This window comes from Aedes albopictus, chromosome 1 (genome assembly GCF_035046485.1).
Source record: "Aedes albopictus strain Foshan chromosome 1, AalbF5, whole genome shotgun sequence".
In the NCBI taxonomy this organism is placed as follows: Eukaryota; Metazoa; Arthropoda; class Insecta; order Diptera; family Culicidae; genus Aedes; species Aedes albopictus.
Genome location: NC_085136.1, coordinates 310,354,424 through 310,376,699, shown reverse-complemented (window position 1 = coordinate 310,376,699; position 22,276 = coordinate 310,354,424). Strand labels below are relative to the sequence as shown.

The following is a 22,276-nucleotide window of genomic DNA, read 5'->3' as shown; positions in this document are numbered from 1 at the left end:
TCCGGTCGGTCTAGATAGTTTTCGTAAGGAAAATTTCCTTAACTACCTTGGGCATCAGAAGGCCGGCTCCAGAGGCACGTTATCCTCCATTTGGAACATTTGTGTCCGTGACTTCCTTGGGCATAGAGTACTTAGACATTGGCAGAGGAAGCACTTAAATGATAACTGTGAGTGGAAGTGCTCATAGAACACGAAACTGATACCCAGGATTTGCCCCAGTTGGAACGTTATGCCTCATGTCTTGATATCCTGGTGGAATTCCTGAAGAAATCCTCGAAGATACTCCAGATGCAATTTAAAATCTGGATTAATTTGAAAAGAATCTCCTGAAAAAAAATCTGGGGGAGGATACTCTTTCTTCGAAAATTTCTCATCAAATCCCGAAGAGTTAGCCAAGAGGAATGGTAGAAGATAATCTAGAGGAATCCCAGAATGAGCTTCTTAAGGAAGCCAAAACATAGTTATGGAGAAGTTCCAAGTGATGGTACAGGGCATTCTTTGAAAATTCCTAAAAATATCTGAGATGCAGCTTCTATAGTAATTGGTGAAAAAATACGTGAAGGAACTTCTGAATATACTCATGAAGGAATGCTTTCCAGCAGATAGGAATCATCTTTGTTAAGATATTGAAAAGATAAGAAACTACCCTCTGATCATGATGAAAAAAAAAAACTTTGCCGAAGACAATATGAGTCGGAATTGCTTCGTTTCGGAGTAAGTACATACTTAGTTTTATCCCGCTAGATTACAACCCCTAAGGGCCGATTTCTTCACCCGGGCTTAAATTTTAGACCAGGCTTAGCAAAATTTTAAGCCGGGCTTAACTTTTTTTCAATTTCTTCACCTCGGCTTAACCACTAAACCCGGTTTAATAAAGCTACGGTTTACGTTAAGTGTGGCTTATTTTAAGCGGTGCTCTGAGGTGGCTTAGCAGCGCTAAGCCAGGCTTAAGCCGCAAATTGCAGAGTTTGGATTTCTTTACCTGCTTCATGAATAATTTTTTGAACAGCAGAAAATATTTTTAATAAAACATGTACACTTGGGAACGATTCAATTGTAAAACGTTTGGATACGGATGGAGGCGATGAAAAGAAAATGATTAGGTATCTACAGCCGGCGCGTCGTCAATATAACATAATCGACATCGGTTTTTGGGACAATCAAGTTTTTGCATTATATTCAAAGTCTTCAAAAAGGCACCGTGTTGATAGTTCTGGAAAATTTTCATCCTCATTAAGGCTCAAGCATCCGTCATCATTTTTCGGAAAATAAAAAGCAGTTTTCTCGCTGCAAATCAAAACAAGGATCATGAAAATATATTCACTGCATTAAATTGCTCATGTGGAGTACAGGGTATTAGGTGTTAGGTTCATGAGTGCAAACTTTTTAAAGGATGATAGAGGAGCATAAATGGTGAAACAAATTGTTCTACGCGTATAGTCAAATCTCAACCGTTACGTAGTTATTGAACTTTCCATGTTTTTGATTGTTATTGCCTTAACTGGCTATAACTTTAAAATGGCCAAACTTATCGCAATTTTTTTACCCTTATTCGAAAGATTATTGAATTTTCTATCAAATGACTTCTTTGAATCGATTGGTTTAGTTAAATAACTCAGTTTTCTAGAGCAAAAAGCTCTAGATCGAAATTGCAAGAAAACGATAAGAGATAGAAGTTTGATGTCAAAGAACGAATTGTAGAGTGAAACAGGGGCCACAACTTTGGCTTAGAAGAAATTTTATTTTATTACGCATTTTTTCAAAGATAATTGACCAAACCAAATTAAAACACACAAGTTTTGAGCTATTTTCTCTAGAAAACTTAGTTATTTAACTAAACCAACCGATTCAAAGATGCCATGTGATTAATCTTTAATTTTTCGAATAAGAGCCAAAAAAATGCGATAAGTATGACCATTTTCAAGGTATAGCCAGTTAAAGCAATTAAAGTCAAAAACATGGGAGGTTCAATAACTACGTAACGGTTGAGATTTGACCATATGCGTAGAACATTTTTTTTCGCCATTTATGGTCCTCTATCACCATTTAAAAAGTTTGCACTCAGGGTGTTGTATTTTCATAGCAAAAACTTTTGTTTTGAACGAAAAAACTGCTTTCAAATGTTTGATGATAACGATGATTTCAATGACGAAAAGTTCAACGTTAAGAAGTCGAAAGTACATTAGCATTGAAGTTTCTATTTATTTTAATCCGGTCCTTCCATAATTTCAGGTCACAATAAACATATATTTGTCTCTTATGCTGTTAGTACATAGGGTCAAATATTTGTCCAAAATGAAACCAATGCTCAAACATCTTGTTTGACTCGATCGAATTTTCATTAGTGTCAAACTGATGTTGTTTCTTGAGTTCTTTGCTTGATGAATATTTGACCCTGTTTACTTCAGGCCTTATGGCTCAAGAGATATTATTTTTTAACAAACAAACTTTAGAATGAGATTCAAAAAAAAAATTTCTTCTGATAACTTTTTATACACTGATTTCTTACAAATAATTAGTTCAAAGCACGTTTAGTTCATCGAATATACAACATTTTGACTCATAATTCTAAATATAAAAAGTATTATTCGTTGTGTGCTTCTAAACATGACTTATTTTGAATACTTAATAAGGTGACGTTGGATATTATCGGCAGGTTTGTACTCTTCATCGTGGTGGGTTTTTGTCGGCCGAAATGCCTGAAACATGGTCATATCATTCAACTTACTTTGGAAGGATTTAAAGCCAACTTTAATAAGTTTCAAAAAACCTTCCATGACGAAGAGAACAAAACTGCCGAAAATACGTAAGTTTCCCTATCTAAAAATGACTCAAGTGGATTTTAAATATCTTTATGCAATTCAGTATCATAATTTCAATTTTATACTATTCATTTCAATATCATAAGGGCCTACTTTTCCGTACCGGGTCATTATGCTGCTGAAACGAGTTGCATAATGAAAAATAGTTACATAATGTTCATAATACAACTCATTTGAGTTGCCAAACTTTGTATGGAACTCGTTGCAAAACTCGAATTTTCAACTTTTTGCAATTCTTTAAATATACAGCTTGCTTTATCAAAATTTAGTACCTAGCATGATGAAACACATGACCATTCCCACCGAACCACCACGAAGCACGATGGTACTGATGGAAATGATCATATTCTAGTGATTTGTTTTTTTTGCTAACATGTTTTGCAACTCGTTGCAAAGCTCGATTCTTACAGCGCACATGTAATCCCATTTTTTATGATGATATAGTTGCTTTTTTCGAAGATATTCAATGACATTGAATATTAGGTCAAAATTACATTTTCACCACTGCAAAAAAAAAACGTTCCGTAACGCATATTTTCCTTTACAGCGTTACGTAACTTGTGAACGGTACATAAGCATTTTCAAAATAAAGTATTAAAAAAAAACCCAACGAATGGAATAAAAGTGGTTTTTTTTTTTAAATAAACTGTTTCTTTTAAGGGATTTCAGTCTATAGTTGAACTTGAACTTTGGAGTGGCTTTCATTGCATGTGCACAGTTCAAACAGTTAAACATATATTCGAAACATGGTCTGGAATCTCGACCAACACATTTTCAAAAACTCACTATCAAAATACAATTCTAACAGGTCGACATTCGAGATTATTTATTCGAAGGCGATTCTGGATATCAAACATATTGCGTGTTTCGCCGTAGATTCTCGCGCAAAAATGAGCGAAATCGCTTATAGATGGTCCACAATAATATCATGTTCGTGTGTTTGCAATAAATGCAGAAATTACCCAAGGATTAACCGCGCAGAAAATATCGAAGTGATTAAATGCAACTGCGCACATCTATTAGCGTTTTCAAATATTCTCAATTTAGTTGAAAATCGGGGTTTTCGACTAGCGAAGTTAGATTTTTCTCCAAATCCGTGCGTCGGCCAGAAGTGGTACAGTAAACCTGGTCCGCTATACAGCGCACCACTTCCGAAGTGAGGTCCGACGCACGGATTTGGAGAAAAATCCAACTTCGCTAGTCGAAAATTCCGGGTTTCAACTGCACGGGGAATATCTTTGCGCGACAATTTTTCTTGCAATGGACAATAAAATCAACATTGCAACGCATTTTCTGCAATGTGGCACTCATACTTTGTATGTACAATGAAAGGTAAATTCGAACACCAGTGGAACGATCATATGAAGTAGGTACTAAATCGTAGATCTTCGATACTAGTATTACATACAGTGTATCAAACAATTGTCCGTACAGTTAGTTTTTGGTGAAAATAATTTTTCATTCAAATGTTTATAACTTTTTTATTCGTCAATCAAAAACGCTGAAATTTTGACCAAATATAACCCATACATTAAAGCTCCATTGGTAAAATTTTGAGCGAGATCGAATAAGTTTTCTGAAAGTTATAGAACTTTCAGTAAAACTCATAAGATTTTTGAACACATTTTCAAAACATTATATCTCAATATGTACTTGATGAAACATTTTCAATTTTTTTTGTGTTACAGCTTATACCTAAGGCTTTCGTATGCAGCTTCGTTTGAAGTTTTATATTCACTACAAAAAATATGAAAAATCTGTATATGTTCCGAGTGTCATTTGGAAATTTATCATATTTTGATCATTAAATGTGCCAAGTGTTCTCAACTTTTTTAAACTCTCTTAATGTAATATTTTTATACAGGACCTACTAAACTACATATGGAGAGTAGGTCCTATGGATTTTTCGTTCAGTCAATGCACTTTTATTGGTGGAAAACGTTTGGCAGATTATATGTGCAAAATATAGTAAATTTTTAAACATCGTCAGCTACATAAGCACATTTTTCATATTTTTTGTAGTGAATATAAAACCTCAAACATAGCTGCACGTGAAAGCCTTAGGTATAAGATGTAACACATAAAAAATTGAAAAAAATTCATCGAGTACATATTGAGATATAATGTTTTAAAAATGTGTTCAAAAATCTTATAAGTTTTACTAAAAGTTCTATAACTTTCAGAAAACTTATTCGATCTCGCTCAAAATTTTACCAATGGAGCTTTAATATTTGGGTCATGATTGGTCAAAATTTCAGCGTTTTTGATTGACGCATAAAAAAGTTATAAACATTTGAATGAAAAATTATTTTGACAAAAAATTTGCTGTACGGACAATTGTTTGATACACTGTAGGTAAAATATCAACAGTCTAGGTAGTTCATCATTGTTAATTTCCTTCTGCATCCGAAAAATTTACCGAGTGATTCCGCTTTTCCTGCTAAAATTTCAGCGGATGTTTTGTTGTTGTTACTCCATACTGCATATAACGGGTGTAGCGGGAGACGTTACAGGCGTTAGTGGCACAGAAAAAATACTCAACAGGGATCGCTGCTGCACTGACAAACCGCTTGTCACCGAACAACTGTATTAGCAATAGATGAATTGTCAAACCGAGAACGAAGATGAAATTTGTAGAAGAACAACAGCAAGTGAAATGTGGTCTGTGCGAATTTGTTATGAAAATGACTAGTTTCTAATTAAATTGAATTTATTGAATTTGAAAGCTATAAAGAAGATAAGGTTTCTAAAATTTACATAAAAATTCCTTAAAGTTGAGTGAGTTATCATGCAAATATTTCCTATAAATTTGCTTATCAATAATACTTACATTTCTAGGTTAGTTTCATGCACAGCTTACACCTATGTTAGTCGAATTGAATTAAATTATTTGCTAAAGTTTTCCTACTGATATACTGTAAGTAATTGATATAGCTCATGATCATACTCATGTCTTAGACATAAAACAAACTTACATTAGGTGGACAGACTAAGGACACCGTAAAGGACGGCTACAAAGACGTAGAGGACGTAGACCGTAGAGAGAGGTTACAGATTTGTGAGTATTCATGTAGTGTCAGTACGGAATTTATGTATTAACATCTCCAAAATTATGTTTTAGCTTTAAAGCCTATTCCCAGCCGCTGAAATACATTGGAATTGCTAAAAGAACTGTACCGAATTCTTCCTCGTCTTGCGCCGTGCCCACAAACTTTAAAGAAATCTCCTCGTTCGAGTTGTGTTTCTGCGTACAGATAGATTGGTTCATAGAGGTCACATAGAGGACGAATCGATGATGCCCACCACTACGCGAGCTGCTGCGAAGGCCACTGCTGGGGGATCCCAGGACATTTGCGAGAGATGCAAAGCTCCTCATCACGTAGCAGAAATGGTAGCCTGTGACCGATGTCGACGTAGGTACCATTGTGCGTGTGCGGAGGTGGCGGAGAGCTTCAACGGTAAGTGGACATGCAAGGATTGTACTTCCATAGTGACGATCAGTGGAGCCTCGATTTCGGGAAGAACCAGTAGCACATCTCGGTCAACACGGGTTCAGCTACAACTCATGCGACTGGAGGAGGAGAAAAGGGCCCAGGAGAAGCTGATCCAGGAACAGCAGGAGCAGGATCGTATCCTGCAGGAGAAGGCTCGGGCCGCGAAAGCTGCGCTAGATAAAAGGTATCTCGACGAGAAGTATGCCCTGCTTCTAGCTGATGCTGAAGACGACGATGCTGGGAGCCACAGGAGTCGTCGCAGCCGTTCGAGCAGGAACAGTCAGGTGAGAATGTGGATCGACGGACTGGATGAAGCTGCCGGGGGAAATCCAATCCCACAGCACGTAGAGGACATTTTCCCGCCGATTACGATTGGCAGTGAGGTCAACGTACCCGTCGGCGGAATACTCGCGAAATATACAGGAGCAGTTCGTAAAATTCCACCAAACCCATCGGTAGTTGGGACAAGCGATGAAAATCAACAACGATCGTCCAGGCCGGCAATCGACTGGCTCGCCGATAACGTTGGTACTGAGGGTATGAGTACCTCAGCCGGTATGAAGAACCCGATCACAGCGTCCACTCCGATTCGATTGGATGGTGTAGGTAGGCAACCGACCACACGAAGCGTACTACAAACGCAATCATCGTTGTACATACAACCAGTGTTTACACAGCCAGTGTATACACAGTCGGTGATTGCACAACCTATGCAACCTCCACCCGTTCGGCCGAAGCTCGTACCACGACCGCCACTTCCAACGTTCTTGTTTCAAGAACCAATTTCAAGGCCATCAGCTGATCACGTACGTTCGTCGCTCCCACCGATAAGTGAGTCACCGCTGCTACAGTCGAGAGTCGGACAGCGTACACAGATGCCCTCATCGAATTCAGTACCACAACAGCCACACACATCTCGAGCGTTTGTATCGCCACCGTCGCAGCAACCGCAGGTAGTGCAGTCGTCGGTTGATGCTTCCATCCAGTTAGCAGAGCAAATATCGAGCATGCAACTACCACCAACGACACGGGCGTCGTTCTCTCAGCTGTCGTCTCGGCAGCCACGCACACTTGCGTCGGTGATGTGTGATCAGTTAGTGGAACAATCGCAGCCTCCATCTGTGTTGCGAGAATCAATTTCGTACACCCCGCAACCACAGCATCCATCCGATCCGGAGAGATTGGCATCGCGATCACCGGTCCAGCAGACGACGTCGTCAGTATCGCTACAACAACAGAGCGAGCAACATGCTGCCCAACTGCAGCAGATACATGATCAGCAATCGATGTGGGGACAATTCCAGCAGCAGTTGTCGGCCAGACAAGTGGTGCCGAAGGAGCTTCCAGTTTTTACTGGCTGCCCCGAAGAATGGCCACTTTTTATTAGCAGCTTCTGTAATTCCACAGCGATGTGTGGATATTCTCAAGCTGAGAATTTAATGCGACTGCAAAAATGCCTTAAAGGCAGAGCATTAGAGGCTGTTCGGAGTAACCTTTTGCTGCCATCTTCGGTCCCGAAAGTGATGGAAACACTTGAAACATTGTTCGGGAGCCCAGAGCGACTAGTCCAGTCGCTGCTCAACAAAGTGCGCGGCGTTCCTACTCCGAAGGCTGAAAGGCTCGAGAGCCTGGTGAATTTCGGCTTGGTCGTGCAAAACCTAGTCGGTCATTTGAAGGCTGCCAACCAGCAAGCCCATCTGTCCAATCCAACTTTACTGCAGGAGCTGGTGGATAAGTTGCCACCACACCTTCGACTGGACTGGGCATTATTCAAAAGGAACTGTGGTGTCGTCGATTTGGGAACGTTCTGCGACTACATGAGTGCCATCACGTCAGCAGCGAGTGATGTGGCCCACTTCACGGATTTTGACGGACCTCGCGCTGTTGGAAACGAGAAACCGAGGAGGGAGAAGGCCTACATCAACGCTCATGTGTCGGCCGAACCACGGAGATTCGAGCAGCATGGAAAGAAAGTGGATACCCAAGAGAGACCTTGCTATGTCTGCCAGAGCGTGAAGCACCGAATAAGGGACTGCAACAAGTTCAAGTCCATGTCGTTCGGGGATCGCATGAAGGCGGTGGAAAATCACCAACTTTGCTTGGTTTGTCTGGTGCCACATGGAAAATGGTCTTGCAAATCCACTCGTACCTGTGGAATTGGAGACTGCTCAAAAAAACATCATCCAGCGCTGCACCCAAGTCAACAATTGGCGGCTAAACCAACGACTTCCGAGAATTCTGCTGCGCGGTCAAAAACCGATGCCGTTGTGAACATCCATCGTTGGAATCACAAAACTACGATTTTCCGTATAGTACCAGTGGTATTGCACGGAAAAGAAGCCAAGATTTCCACCTTTGCGTTCCTCGACGAAGGCTCATCATCTACACTGATTGACCAGGAGGTAGCTGACCTGTTGAACCTTGAGGGTAAACGGCAACCGCTGTGCCTCACATGGACTTCGAAGGTTTCCCGTCATGAAAGTGATTCTAGGATGGTTTCACTGCGAATTTCTGGGAAAGAAGGCAGCGAAAGTTTCCCTCTGTTGGATGTCAGCACTGTGCGTCAGCTGGATCTTCCGGTGCAGACACTACAGTACGATGAATTGTCGCGTCGGTACACGTATTTGGCCGGACTTCCGGTTAAAAGCTACAAGGACGCTATTCCGAGAATCCTGATTGGATTGGACAACATAAAGCTGTCGTTGCCTATCAAGATACGAGAAGGACGGCACAGCGAACCAGTGGCAGCGAAAACTAGGTTGGGATGGACTGTCTTCGGAAGCACTGACGGCACTAAAGTGGACTTTCGGTCCCCAGTATTGCACATCTGCAAGAGCACAGAGGAAACCGACCTACACGACCTGGTGAAAGGTTACTTCGCAATGGAGAACCTTGGCGTTTCGGTAGCTGATGGACCAGAAGCAGAAGAAGATCGACGAGCGAAGGAGATTCTACGGCGAACGACGATCAAGCGTGCTGACGGACACTATGAAACCGGATTACTGTGGCGGTACGATTCAGTGGAGTTACCATCGAGCTACGGCATGGCTGAACGTCGTTTGCTTTGCCTGGAGCGGAAGCTGAGATCTAATCCAGAACTGCAAGCGAGCTTGGAAAGGCAAATTTCCGAATACCAGGATAAAGGCTATGCTCACAAAGCAACGCCTCAGGAGTTGGCAAATAGTGATCCACACCGTACATGGTATCTCCCACTAGGAGTGGTAACGAACCCACGCAAGCCAGGGAAAGTGCGTATTATCTGGGACGCGGCCGCCAAGGCAAATGGCGTGTCTCTCAATGATGTTCTGTTAAAGGGCCCAGACCTTCTTACGTCGTTGGCAGGGGTATTGTGCCGCTTTCGTCAGCGAGAAGTGGCGGTTGCGGGTGACATCCGCGAAATGTATCACCAGCTGAAGATACGAAAGGAGGACTGTCAGGCACAGCGCTTTCTCTACCGAAGCGACCCGTCTCAGAAACCGGACGTTTTTGTGATGGATGTAGCGACCTTCGGCTCGACTTGTTCGCCTTGCTCGGCGAACTTCGTTAAGAACATAAACGCGCTGAAGTGGAAGGAGGAACATCCAGAAGCGTCATCAGCAGTAATAGAGAATCACTATGTGGACGACTACCTGGACAGTCGCGATACGGAGCAGGACATGGCAGACTTGGCGTCAGACGTACGGAAGATTCAGGCGGAGGCTGGATTCGAGCTACGAAACTGGCGATCGAATTCAAAAAAGGTATTGCAGTCTCTTGGAGAAGATGCGGCGATGCCAATAAAGGAATTCAGCGCTGACAAGGAAAGTCAGGTGGAGCGTGTTCTAGGAATGGCGTGGTTACCGGATGAAGATGTGTTCGTGTACTACGTCAAGCTGCCGGAGGAAACCGAGCTTTCAAGTTCCTGCAAGGTCATCACGAAGCGCAATATCCTGAGGTTTGTCATGAGCGTGTTCGACCCGCTCGGATTGATTTCGCACCTGCTCGTCCACGGTAAGGTAATTGTGCAAGATCTGTGGAGAGCTCAAGTAGGATGGGATGACGCTATCCCAGCAGAAATACAGCAAAGCTGGGTCCGGTGGATCGAGCATCTGTCCAGGTTGGAGAAACTTCGTATTCCACGATGCTATTTTTCTGGATACGATCCAGATAGTTTTCGTTCACTGCAGCTCCATATATTTGTGGATGCAAGTGAAAGCGCTTTCGCTTGCGTCGCCTATTTCCGCATAGTCGATCGTGGCCAGCCGAGGTGCGCTTTGGTAGCCTCAAAAGCCAAAGTGGCTCCATTGAAGCCACTGTCAATCCCACGATTAGAGCTGCAGGCAGCTGTTATTGGAAGTAGAATAGCAAAATCCGTCGCAGAATATCACACGATGCCCGTAAGTCGCAGGTTCTTCTGGAGCGACTCCAAAACTGTGCTTTCCTGGATCGGATCAGACGCCCGGAAGTATCGGCAGTACGTAGCAGTACGAATTGGTGAAATCCTGGAAGAAACTCAGCCTGGTGAGTGGTACTGGGTGCCTACGAAACTCAACGTTGCGGATGAAGCCACCAAATGGGGGAAAAGCCCAGCTTTTCATCAGGACAGTCGATGGTTCACAGGACCGGACTTTCTCTTCCAGTCGGAGGATGGGTGGCCACAGCAGCAGATACCGTTAGCCAACACGGAGGAAGAACTACGAGTCGTGCATGTGCATCGAGCAAAGGTAGTAGAGCCGTTCATCGAATGCAACCGGTTCTCCAAATGGGAGCGAATACTCCGTACCACAGCATATGTCTATTCGTTCATTGATCGATGCCGGGACTTCGGTAAGCAAGGGGCTTCGCAAACCAAACATGGATTGACGCAAGAAGACATGCAGCGAGCAGAGAAAGCTTTGTGGCGGCTTGCTCAAGCCGACGCCTACGCCAAAGAGATAAACGTCCTGCGGAAACAGCAAGAATCAGGCGAACATAGTTCGTTGAAACTCGACAGAAGCAGCACGATTCGTCAACTATCACCGTTTTTGGACAAGTTCGGCGTGGTTCGTATGGCGGGACGAACTGAAGCTTCGCCGGTGGCAAGTTACGATGCGAAGTTCCCAGTAATCTTGCCGAAAAATCATCGTCTGACTGAACTTCTAATCGACTGGTATCACAGAAGATTCGGCCACCATAGCAACGAAACTGTGGTCAATGAAATTCGTCAGCGCTATCACGTTTCCACTCTACGGACGGTGGTGCGCAAAGTTACAAAAGGGTGTCAGTGGTGCACAGTGAACAGGGCGCTTCCTGTGGTACCTAGGATGGCGCCTCTACCGGAAGTACGTGTCACTCCGTTCGTGCGTCCATTCTCACTGGTCGGCATCGATTATTTCGGCCCATATATGATTAAAATTGGCCGAAGTCAGGTGAAGCGTTGGGTGGCACTCTTCACGTGCTTAGCCATTAGAGCGGTACACCTAGAAATAGCCGCCTCATTATCCACCGAGTCATGCAAGTTAGCTCTGCGGCGTTTCATCGCTCGTCGCGGCGCACCATTGCAAATCTTCTCCGACCACGGAACAAATTTCGTCGGCGCCAGTCGAGAGTTGGCTGGTCAAGTAGCGGCTACGAACCAAGAGTTGGCGGAGACTTTCACGGATGCCAACACCCGTTGGTTTTTTGTCCCACCATCTTCCCCACACATGGGTGGTGCCTGGGAACGGATGGTCAGAGCAGTCAAGGCAGCAATGGAGTCGATTAACCATGCCCGTGCGCCGTCTGAAGAAGTTTTCATGACAGTAGTGTGTGAAGCAGAGTCAATGGTTAACTCCAGACCGTTGACATACGTCCCACTGGAAACATCGGATCAGGAGGCTTTGACTCCGAACCATTTTATTCTCCTCAGTTCGAATGGAGTCAAACAGCCGGAGAAAGTCCCCACTACAGAAGGAGAATCACTTCGAACCGGCTGGAACTTGTGTCGCTTTATCCTGGATCAGTTCTGGGTTCGGTGGATTCGGGAATATCTTCCTGACTTGACTCGGCGAACCAAGTGGCACGAAGAGGTCAAGCCTATACAGGAAGGAGACGTAGTGTTCATTGTTGGAGAGACGACTCGGAATCGATGGCCTCGAGGTAAGGTGGTGAAAGTTATTCCAGGAAAAGATGGTCGCATCAGGCAGGTGGATGTGCAGACAAGTTCCGGAGTTCTACGCCGTCCAGTGGCAAAGCTCGCTATATTGGACGTACTACCAACAGGTAATCCTGCTGGATCGGAGCAGCATTACGGAGAGGGGAATGTAGCGGGAGACGTTACAGGCGTTAGTGGCACAGAAAAAATACTCAACAGGGATCGCTGCTGCACTGACAAACCGCTTGTCACCGAACAACTGTATTAGCAATAGATGAATTGTCAAACCGAGAACGAAGATGAAATTTGTAGAAGAACAACAGCAAGTGAAATGTGGTCTGTGCGAATTTGTTATGAAAATGACTAGTTTCTAATTAAATTGAATTTATTGAATTTGAAAGCTATAAAGAAGATAAGGTTTCTAAAATTTACATAAAAATTCCTTAAAGTTGAGTGAGTTATCATGCAAATATTTCCTATAAATTTGCTTATCAATAATACTTACATTTCTAGGTTAGTTTCATGCACAGCTTACACCTATGTTAGTCGAATTGAATTAAATTATTTGCTAAAGTTTTCCTACTGATATACTGTAAGTAATTGATATAGCTCATGATCATACTCATGTCTTAGACATAAAACAAACTTACATTAGGTGGACAGACTAAGGACACCGTAAAGGACGGCTACAAAGACGTAGAGGACGTAGACCGTAGAGAGAGGTTACAGATTTGTGAGTATTCATGTAGTGTCAGTACGGAATTTATGTATTAACATCTCCAAAATTATGTTTTAGCTTTAAAGCCTATTCCCAGCCGCTGAAATACATTGGAATTGCTAAAAGAACTGTACCGAATTCTTCCTCGTCTTGCGCCGTGCCCACAACGGGCATTTCAAAATATCGGCGGCTAAAAATGACGTTTCCATTGGAAAGTCACTGGAATGATATGGGAAATTTTGTTAAGCTTGGCTTAGCGTAAGCCATCGTTTTCATTTGCTAAGCCGGTGTGAAGAAATGCATATATTTAAACCTGGCTTAAGAATTTGGCTTAACTTTAAGTGTGGTTTAAGATAAACCAGGCTTACGTCGTTAAGCCGGATAGGTGAAGAAATCGGCCCTAAGTGCTATGATTAAACTTTCTCCACAACGACGTTCTTTACAATTCACATCTCTACTCCTTGATTCATTTGCTTATGCCAGGGGTTTTCAGACTTTTTGGCTCGCAGTGCACTTTTTGGAAATAAATCGCTCCGCGGTGCACATGTTCATTATTGTAAAAAAAAACAATTCCAAATTCGTCAAAAAAGCTGTCGAATTTTTCATAGCAATTCCAAGGTGCATACACTCGTCATTAGTTTTTCCCCCACCAATTATGTCATGATACTGTCTTACGTTTTTTCATCACTTATCGGAGCATAGTGGAGTGGAAACTTTCAGACAAGATCTTTATAAATACTGAATGAACTTGAGCCGAATTAGTGGTGTTTTGTTCTTAAGAATCTCGGTGAAGTCCTTCCAAGACTACTGAATTATTTCTAGCAGTAGCGTTTCGTAACCTCTCTTTTTGCCTCTTCAACGACTCTAAAACTGGAATTTGCGGAGAATTCAGGATCTGAATCAAATTGAAAATGGACGGAAACAAGAATTCTCGTTATTTTCTACAAATTACGAGCTAATTTGATGACAACATTCAAGAATTTACGTTCGTTGAACAGCTAGGTTTGAGGTTAGGAAATCGCCACCAGAAAGTTTTTGATAGACGTTTTCCAAGACTTTTACTGGATTTCTGAAAAATTTCTTGCAAGACACTTGGAAGCTTTATTTTCAGAACTTTGGCATATGTATATGTACTGACAATATTTCTGATAAATTCTTTCCAGGCACTCTTGTCAATTCGGAAGGAGTTGTGTGTTCACCTGATTTCGAGATCATTGATAGATTCCTTCTCTGGTATTAAGCAAAGCCACAGAAATATTAGTAAGATTTCTTTTGAGTTTTTTTAGCGCATTCATTGCAGATGCCTTGTAGGATAATTACTTGTGAACTTCCATTACGAGTTCTTGGAAAAATATGGTATTTTTTAGGAAAGTTTTGGCAGAATTGTTCCATGATTCTTCGCGAATATCTGAGAGGGTTTTTGCTGGATTCTCTTGAACAGAGTATACGGTTTGAATGAAATATCTTTATAACGGTTTAACAATAACGTCTGTATTTCACAGTGGTTTGAGTGAGAATGAGAACAAGTGTTATTTTTCCTAACAAGTCAGTTGCTAAGGAGTCACAGCATTCTACGATCGTTTCGTTGCTTCGCACAACTCAATACTCCTCCTCAACGAGATGATCCTCAAACTAGAACAGTCCCATCTTAGTAGCAAACTTCTTCAACTTTACGGCATCAAGCGGTTTGGTCAAAGCATCTGCAACCATTTCTTCTGATGGACAAAACTCCAATTTGATAATGTTGCGTTCTGTGAGTTCCTTGACATAATGTTGTTTTGTTTCAATATGTTTTGATCTTCGGCTAGTCCGTTCCGATTGAACAAAACTTAAACAACTTTGATTGTCCTCCATGATCGTGGTGGGTGAATCTTGTTGTTCTCCAAAATCGTTTAGCAAGTTTCTTATCCAAATTATTTCTTGACAAGCTTCACTTAATGCCACATATTCAGATTCCATGGATGATAGGGTGACACTATTCTGTAATCTGCTTGCCCATGAAATTGCTCCTCCTCCATACAAGAACAGGAAACCGGTAGTAGACTTGCGGGTTGAAACATCTCCTGCAAAATCAGCATCGGAATAAACGATGAGCTCTTGCGGTCTCCCGTAATGCAGTTTGAAGTCCTTGGTAGCCAGTAGATATCGAACCACTCGTTTAGCGGCTGTCCAGTCTGCTTCGGTTGGTGATGATACTTTCCTCCCAAGAATCGATACACATGCCGCAATATCCGGTCGAGCGTTAGTTGCTACGTAGAGAAGAGCTCCAATCAAGCTTCGGTAGTTGACGCTGCTTTCCAAGGCTTTGGTTCCTTCTGTAGTTTTGATGTATCCAGTCTCCATGGGGGTCCTTGCACCTTTGGCGTTTATCATTCCAAATTTCTCTGCTAGCTTCTCGATGTATCCTTTCAACGTTAAACTGTAGTTACCTGCGTTCCGTTGAACTTCCAATCCGAGAAAATACGACAAATCTCCGAGGTCGGTTAACTTGAAGAACTTTTTCAAATGATCATGAACAGCTTGGATTTCGGCTTCGGTTTCCGCTCCAACGAGTATATCATCCACATACACAACGAGATAGATGGTCTTCTTACCAGTGGTCTTGATAAACAAACAGGAGTCCGTCTTGCTCTGGTGGAAGCCGATTTTTACCAGGACATAACGCAGTCGTTGATTCCAACATCTTGCAGATTGCTTAAGGCCATATATACTCCTCCTCAATCTGCAAACCAGGTGCTCTTGGCCTTTCACGACGTGTCCTGGCGGTTGCCGCATGTAAATTTCTTCTTGCAACTCACCATATAAATATGCGGTCTTGACATCCAGTTGCTTGAGTATCAACTTCCGTTTGCTTGCCACAGCCAGAAATGTTCGCAATGTGGTACTGTTCATCACAGGAGCAAATATTTCTTGGTAATCCTCGCCATATCGTTGAGTGAACCCCTGGGCAACTAAACGGGCTTTAAACTTCGTGATTTCTCCGGCAGCATTGAGTTTTCTCCGAAATACCCATTTGCATCCGATGCACTTGCCTCCTTTTGGTAGTGGAACCAGATCCCATGTTCCATTTTCGCGATGTGATTCGAGTTCATCCAGCATGGCGGCCTGCCATTCGACTGCTTCTGGTGCGTCCAGTGCTTCTTTCAAACTTACCGGGTCGTTCATGTCAGCGAAATTCGTTGCCATCAAAGCCTCCAGGTTGTATCTCTGCGGGGGTATGCCTCTCGTTGCACGTGTTGACCTTCTAGGAGTTTCTTGTTCCATATCCGGATCGTCAGCATTATCCGAGGCTTCTTCTCCTGATAAACTCTTGAAACTTTCATCACTTTGCTCAACATTTACGTCTACGTCCGGCTCGTCAGCATCATCTCGCCCTTCCAGTTGCTCACATTCGAAATCAACGGTAAATTCATTCAAATTGGCAGATTCTCCGCAACGAACTTCTCCATTAGCTGCATCACGATCTTCCTCTTCCAGAAATTTGACATCTCGACTAATCATTACGGTGTTGCTGCTTGTATCCAGGAAACGGTTGGCTTTTCTTCCTTCAGCATATCCAACAAATATTAGTTTCTCCGCTTTCTTGTCAAGTTTCTGCCTCTTCTCTTTGGGAATATGTACGTATGCTTCGCTTCCGAAAACACGTAAATGGGAGTAGTTTGGCTTGCGTCCTGTCCAAATTTCGAATGCCGTTTTGTTCAACGTCGACGATGGTAAAAGGTTCTGTAGGTAATTGGCGGTGATCACTGCTTCACCCCAATATCGCTTTGGCAGTCCTGACTCAGCCAGAAGACATCTCAGCATCTCGTTCAAATAACGATTTTTCCTTTCAGCTTTTCCGTTCTGCTGTGGACAATACGGTGCAGTAATCTGGTGGATGATTCCGTGGTCAGCAAAAATCCGCTTCATATTATTGCTACAGAATTCTCCTCCTCCGTCCGAACGTATTATCTTCGGCTTGCACCCATGCTGGCTCCTCATCATACTAACGTACTCTTCTATCCTCTGCGAAGCTTCCTCCTTGTGTTTCAACAAGTACACGATGCAGTAGCGGCTAAAATCATCCAACATTACCATGTAATAACGATTTCCGCTCGGTGTAGCCGTCTCCATCGGCCCGACGAGATCCGTGTGTACCAAATCTCCGATTGCTTGAGTTTTGGTGTCCGAGTGTTTTGGTAACTTCGACCGACTCATTTTTCCTTCGTAGCAAACTCCACAGATACTGTCAACGCCACACGCCTTCAACTGCATTCCGCTTCCAAGATTGTCACGTGCTATAGTCCTAACAACTTCCAAGTCACGATGTCCGAGCCTTCTATGCCAGAGATGTATACATTGCTTCGGATGATTGTCTTTCGCCAACATTGCTTGCTTTGGTGCTGCCGTCGGATCCAAGTGGTACAGATTTCCATCACGAGTGCCAGTCACAATCACTTCGTTGTTCTTGACGATTTTGCATCCATGCTTCTCGAAAATTACAACGTAACCATCATCGGTAATCTTGCTTATCGATAGCAGATTGGACTTGAGCTTCGGCACATGGTAAACTTCCTTCAAAGTGACCTTGGTCGCATTTCCGTCGCCATCCTTCGCGAAGAATTGTCCACTTCCGACGCCACAAGCTTCAATTTGATTCCCATCAGCGAGACTAATGCTATGCTTCCTTCTTGTATCCAGCTGACCGAGATTCCTGGCATCGTGCGTCATATGAGATGTTGCACCGGAATCCAGATACCAGAGCTTCTGTTCTTCCGTGGCAAGATCCGCTACTCCAACTCCGAAACAAGCTTCTCTTGAATTCGACGCAGCAGCCATATTGACGCGGTGATTACCCTTCTTCTTCGGTTCAATTTTCTTACCTTGCAGCAGCTTACAGTCTCTCCGGAAATGACCTTCTTCCTGGCAATAGTGACACACTCTCTTCTTTGCTTCACGGAACTTCGGTTTGCCGCCAGTCGCAGTCCTAAACGCCATCTCGCCAGATTCCTCTCCATCCGTTCTCCGACGCCAGTCATCCAGCAGCTTCCCATTCACGTACTCGAGTGTTAGCTCTTCCTCGGGACGACCTTCCAGCGTGGTCACAAGAACATCGTAGGACTTCGGCAGACTTGCGAGAATCATTGCGGCAATCCAGTGGTCCTTAAACTTCTCACCCATCGCGTTCAGCTTGTTGATCAACGTCGTCATATTCGCCAGATGCTCAGGAACGTTTCCTCCTTCCGGCAATCTTGTCGTTATCAACTTCCGCAGAACATGCACCTTCGTCGCAAAAGTAGCCCTTTCGTGGTATTTCTTGAGAGAATCCCACATTTCCTTGGCAGTGGTGGACTGCATGACGTGTACCAACTGGCAGTTGTCCAAAGCGAGACCGATCAGCGCCCGTGCTTTTCCGTCTTTGGTCTTCCAAGCTGCGTTCCGTTCGGCAGGTAATTCGTCCGTTACGATCGAGAACAATTCCTCCTTCGTCAGCAACAGCTCCATACGGAATTTCCACACGGCGTAGTTCGTCCCATCCAGCTTCTCCACAGTCACCTTCGTTTCAGCCATTTCAAGGATCAAGGAACTTCTTCAGTGCTTTCGAAAAATCCTGGGCCAATAACCTCTTGAACAGAGTATACGGTTTGAATGAAATATCTTTATAACGGTTTAACAATAACGTCTGTATTTCACAGTGGTTTGAGTGAGAATGAGAACAAGTGTTATTTTTCCTAACAAGTCAGTTGCTAAGGAGTCACAGCATTCTACGATCGTTTCGTTGCTTCGCACAACTCAATAGATTCAAGGTTTACTCGCCGGCTGGAATAATGGAAATATAACTCTCAATCCCTTGGAGCACCTTACAATAGTTCAGTTGTTCTAATTAAGTCGAATTATTTTCCATGAAATAGGTAATGAATTTAAATTTAAACTTAAACATGCACTTTTCTGAAGTGTTGCGGTGCACTTGTCATGGATTTGCGGTGCACCAAGTGCACCGCGGTGCACGATCTAAAAACCGCTGGCTTATGCCCACGCTTATGCCACAGTTTCTTGTTATGACGTCTACAAGTAGGTCGGCGAGTATGCGAGTGCTCCCGATCAAGTTTTGATCAACAGTTGCACATACGGAGCTCCAGATCACAAATCCATCTACGTAGTGAAGGTTCTTGCCAACCAAGATTTGATGAATTATTTTTCCACTAAAAACGGTCTGAGGAGCACCGTGGCTTTGTTTACCACCTCTAACAAACAACAATAATAGACAAACTCGCACACAACTCAAATATGTTTGCGGACCGAGAAGCAGGCGGTTCTGAACCTACCTAATCGAAGGAGGCCAGATGGTGAGAGACACGCAGAGAGAACCGAAGAAAAACGCGACACTCTTGCTGCTTGACAACGGGCCAAAGTGGAAAATAACACTATCACACGAACGAGACACACACGGCTACTTTGTGACTCTTTTCTTGCTGCTGATGCTATTGTTGTTGCTTTTTGTCACCTTGCTTCAGTTGCTCTACCTTTGCGTGGATCGAATATCCCCTCGAAAGCCCCGTAAATTTTCACCTTCGTTGTCACACTTTTGGAAGCTTCGCTTCTACCTTTTGGTTTATCTTTGCACTTCTCCCCTGAAAACACGAACCACTTTTCTTTCGGGCACTATCAACCAACACTGACTGCGAAACGGTGAAAAACCGCAAAATTATGATGTGATTACTCCCACCGCGCAGCGGAATGCAGCACCAGGATGCGGAAATGGCCACGCGCCGTACGTGCGACCGATGGACGGTCACTCTCGGTGTGTGTCTGTGTCTGCTTTCTGTCAGGCTTCTTCCTATCGCTTTATATCAGCCAACATCAGAAGCATGTTATCCGCACACCGCATCCACCTACTATCACTTATCCGGGAGCGAGCAGTAGCAGTAGGGAAACCGACGGAACCGAACCGAACCGTGCGAACCGAGCCGAATGACTGCGGAAAAGTTGCGGCGGAAACGTTAGGAAAAACATCTCCTTGTGAGTGAGAGTCGTCGGGACGTGACGGATTCTCTCCGTGTTTATGCTGGTGCTGCTGATGATTTCCATTCGCTTGTACACCACCACCCACTCCCACACTCCCACCCAAGCGTGTATCGGCTTTCCACGCTTTCCATGCTCACACTCTCACGAGGTGGAAAATAGGCTCGCTCTCTCACACGCTCAGATAGATGCACTCACTGCACGAATGGCTTTCATGTAGAGGTCGAAAATTGCTGTTTTATAACGCATTTTTTGAATTCGGATAGATCAACACTAAAAATTTGCTGATCCAGTGTGACCCAAATGATTGAATAATCTTTTGTATTGTCGACCGCTGCTTTTACGTTACTAGTGTACGATGTGTACTTTCGTTTAAGGGTGCATGCTTGAAACGAGCAGATTTGGTGAAAATCCGCCGTTTCAAATAGTAGCGTTAGCCATCTCACGCCTGTGAGATAGGCAACAGTAAGAAATGAAAAGTGCTCGAATTCAATGTTTATATGTGTGTGTTTAGAGATTGATATGATAGTTGGTGACGAAAGTTGATCAACAGGAAACCATAAGAAATGTTATTTTAAACGCAAGAAAATTTGTACATACAAAATTGAAATCAAGAAAGAAACCGGAAACCCTCGAATTAAGTAGAAAATTATATATGATAACTTTCTTGGTCAACCGGGAGCGATTATTCGTTCTTTCCCTTTTGGACCGCCAAGGAGTCAAGTTATCAGAAGTTGATATTTAGTTCAGTGAGAAAGTGTTCCTTAATCAATAGCTAATACAAGTATAAAAATAGTTTAAAAAGAAAAGTGAGTGAAATTTTAACGTGTAAATTCATTGCTATTTTCAGATAAACCTATATTTTTTATGACAATTAAAATCGTGAGTCGTGCATTTAAAATTGTGCTTAAAAAGTAAGTTTCATGCATATTAGTAAAAAAAATTAAAACTCAAACGAAAATTTATTTACAAAAAACTAGAGTGCAGAATTTTATAGAAAGTGAGTCGGAGGCAGAAATTACGGTGTTACCGAAGTGAGAAAGATCAGGTAATTTTGAGGATTGTAAGGGAATATGTGTGTGCTGGGTTCTAAGAATTTGTTTTCTACAGTGGCCACAACCCGGTGGCATCCACCGTTGGGATAATCGGTGTGAGTTCGGTGCATGACGAATCCGTGGTGAATTATTAGTGGTCGCATACCCCGCACATAACGGAAGCGAGTGGATTGGTGCTTGGTACACGGCGAGGTTACCCCGGGTGTACCTATCGTCTCGTGGCTTCGGGCCACTATAGGTACGTCTGGAGCGCGTTGGCCATCGGAGTGTAATCTTGGCCCCCACCGTGAATCACATCCGCTACACGTGATTGTCCGTCGAGTGGGAGGGTCCATTAAAGGGAAAGAATCCCAACGCCAGCGTAACCGCCAGACTCACGTTCCGAAGATCTGCCGATCGGAGTGTACCCACCGACTTCCCAGGGAACGGATACGACCCGCGGCGCGGCGAGCATTATCGTTGTGACCGTGCATGCTGCTCCACCACCCCTCATCGAAGGAGCAAGATAAACAACCACCCGTCTCCACCATCTCCACCCCGCACGGGCCGTAGCCGTGCATCAGTGTGCGTAATCAACGGCCGCCAGACGCACTGCACACGCCGGTCTCGTTCGGAAAGTGCTTCGTGATCGAGCTCGCACACAGGCAATCAGCATCGTCGGGATCTATCTATCCCCCCCATTCCCCCTGCATGGGGACCGTTCGAGGTCTGTAATCATCGTCCAACCGTAAGTACACGAACCCAGAAAACAACAACACACACGAAACGCAACGAGAATTAGTAGGGAAAACACAAAGTGTATTAGTAGGGGAAGAACGCAGATTAGGGGGTTAGAACGACTCACGGAAGACACACGAACAGGGTAGTGACGTCACAGCTAGGGAGTGAGAGACTATCGGAGAGGTTCGGTACCGTTGGCCAGCGTAAGCTCCGGGAGAACTGCCGATAGCCGCTCAGTAGCCAGCTAGCTCTAATAGGAGGAAGGCCAGGGCATTGTAGACGTTTTTTATGAGAGGAAAATACGATGAATTTTAATCGTTGAAATCGATCGACTTATTTTTTTACGTATCGTTTTACTCCTTCAATAAACTTTT

At 43.6% G+C, this 22,276-nt stretch overlaps 2 protein-coding genes across 3 annotated transcripts in view; one reads left to right on the top strand and one right to left on the bottom strand.

Annotated features, from left to right (window-relative positions):
* Window positions 1-20,350, bottom strand: part of LOC109402450 (uncharacterized) — a 79,942-nt gene extending 59,592 nt beyond the window's left edge. For both annotated transcript variants that reach the window (XR_009996587.1, XM_029856729.2), the window contains exon 1: window positions 19,431-20,350. The gene's annotated coding sequence lies outside the window, so the exon portion shown is untranslated. The remainder of the gene's footprint in view (window positions 1-19,430) is intronic.
* Window positions 6,118-12,675, top strand: LOC134292087 (uncharacterized). The gene has a single exon (XM_062860826.1). It carries the CDS (start codon window positions 6,118-6,120, stop codon window positions 12,673-12,675), a length of 6,558 nt encoding a protein of 2,185 aa, XP_062716810.1.
* Window positions 20,351-22,276: the final 1,926 nt, after the last annotated feature.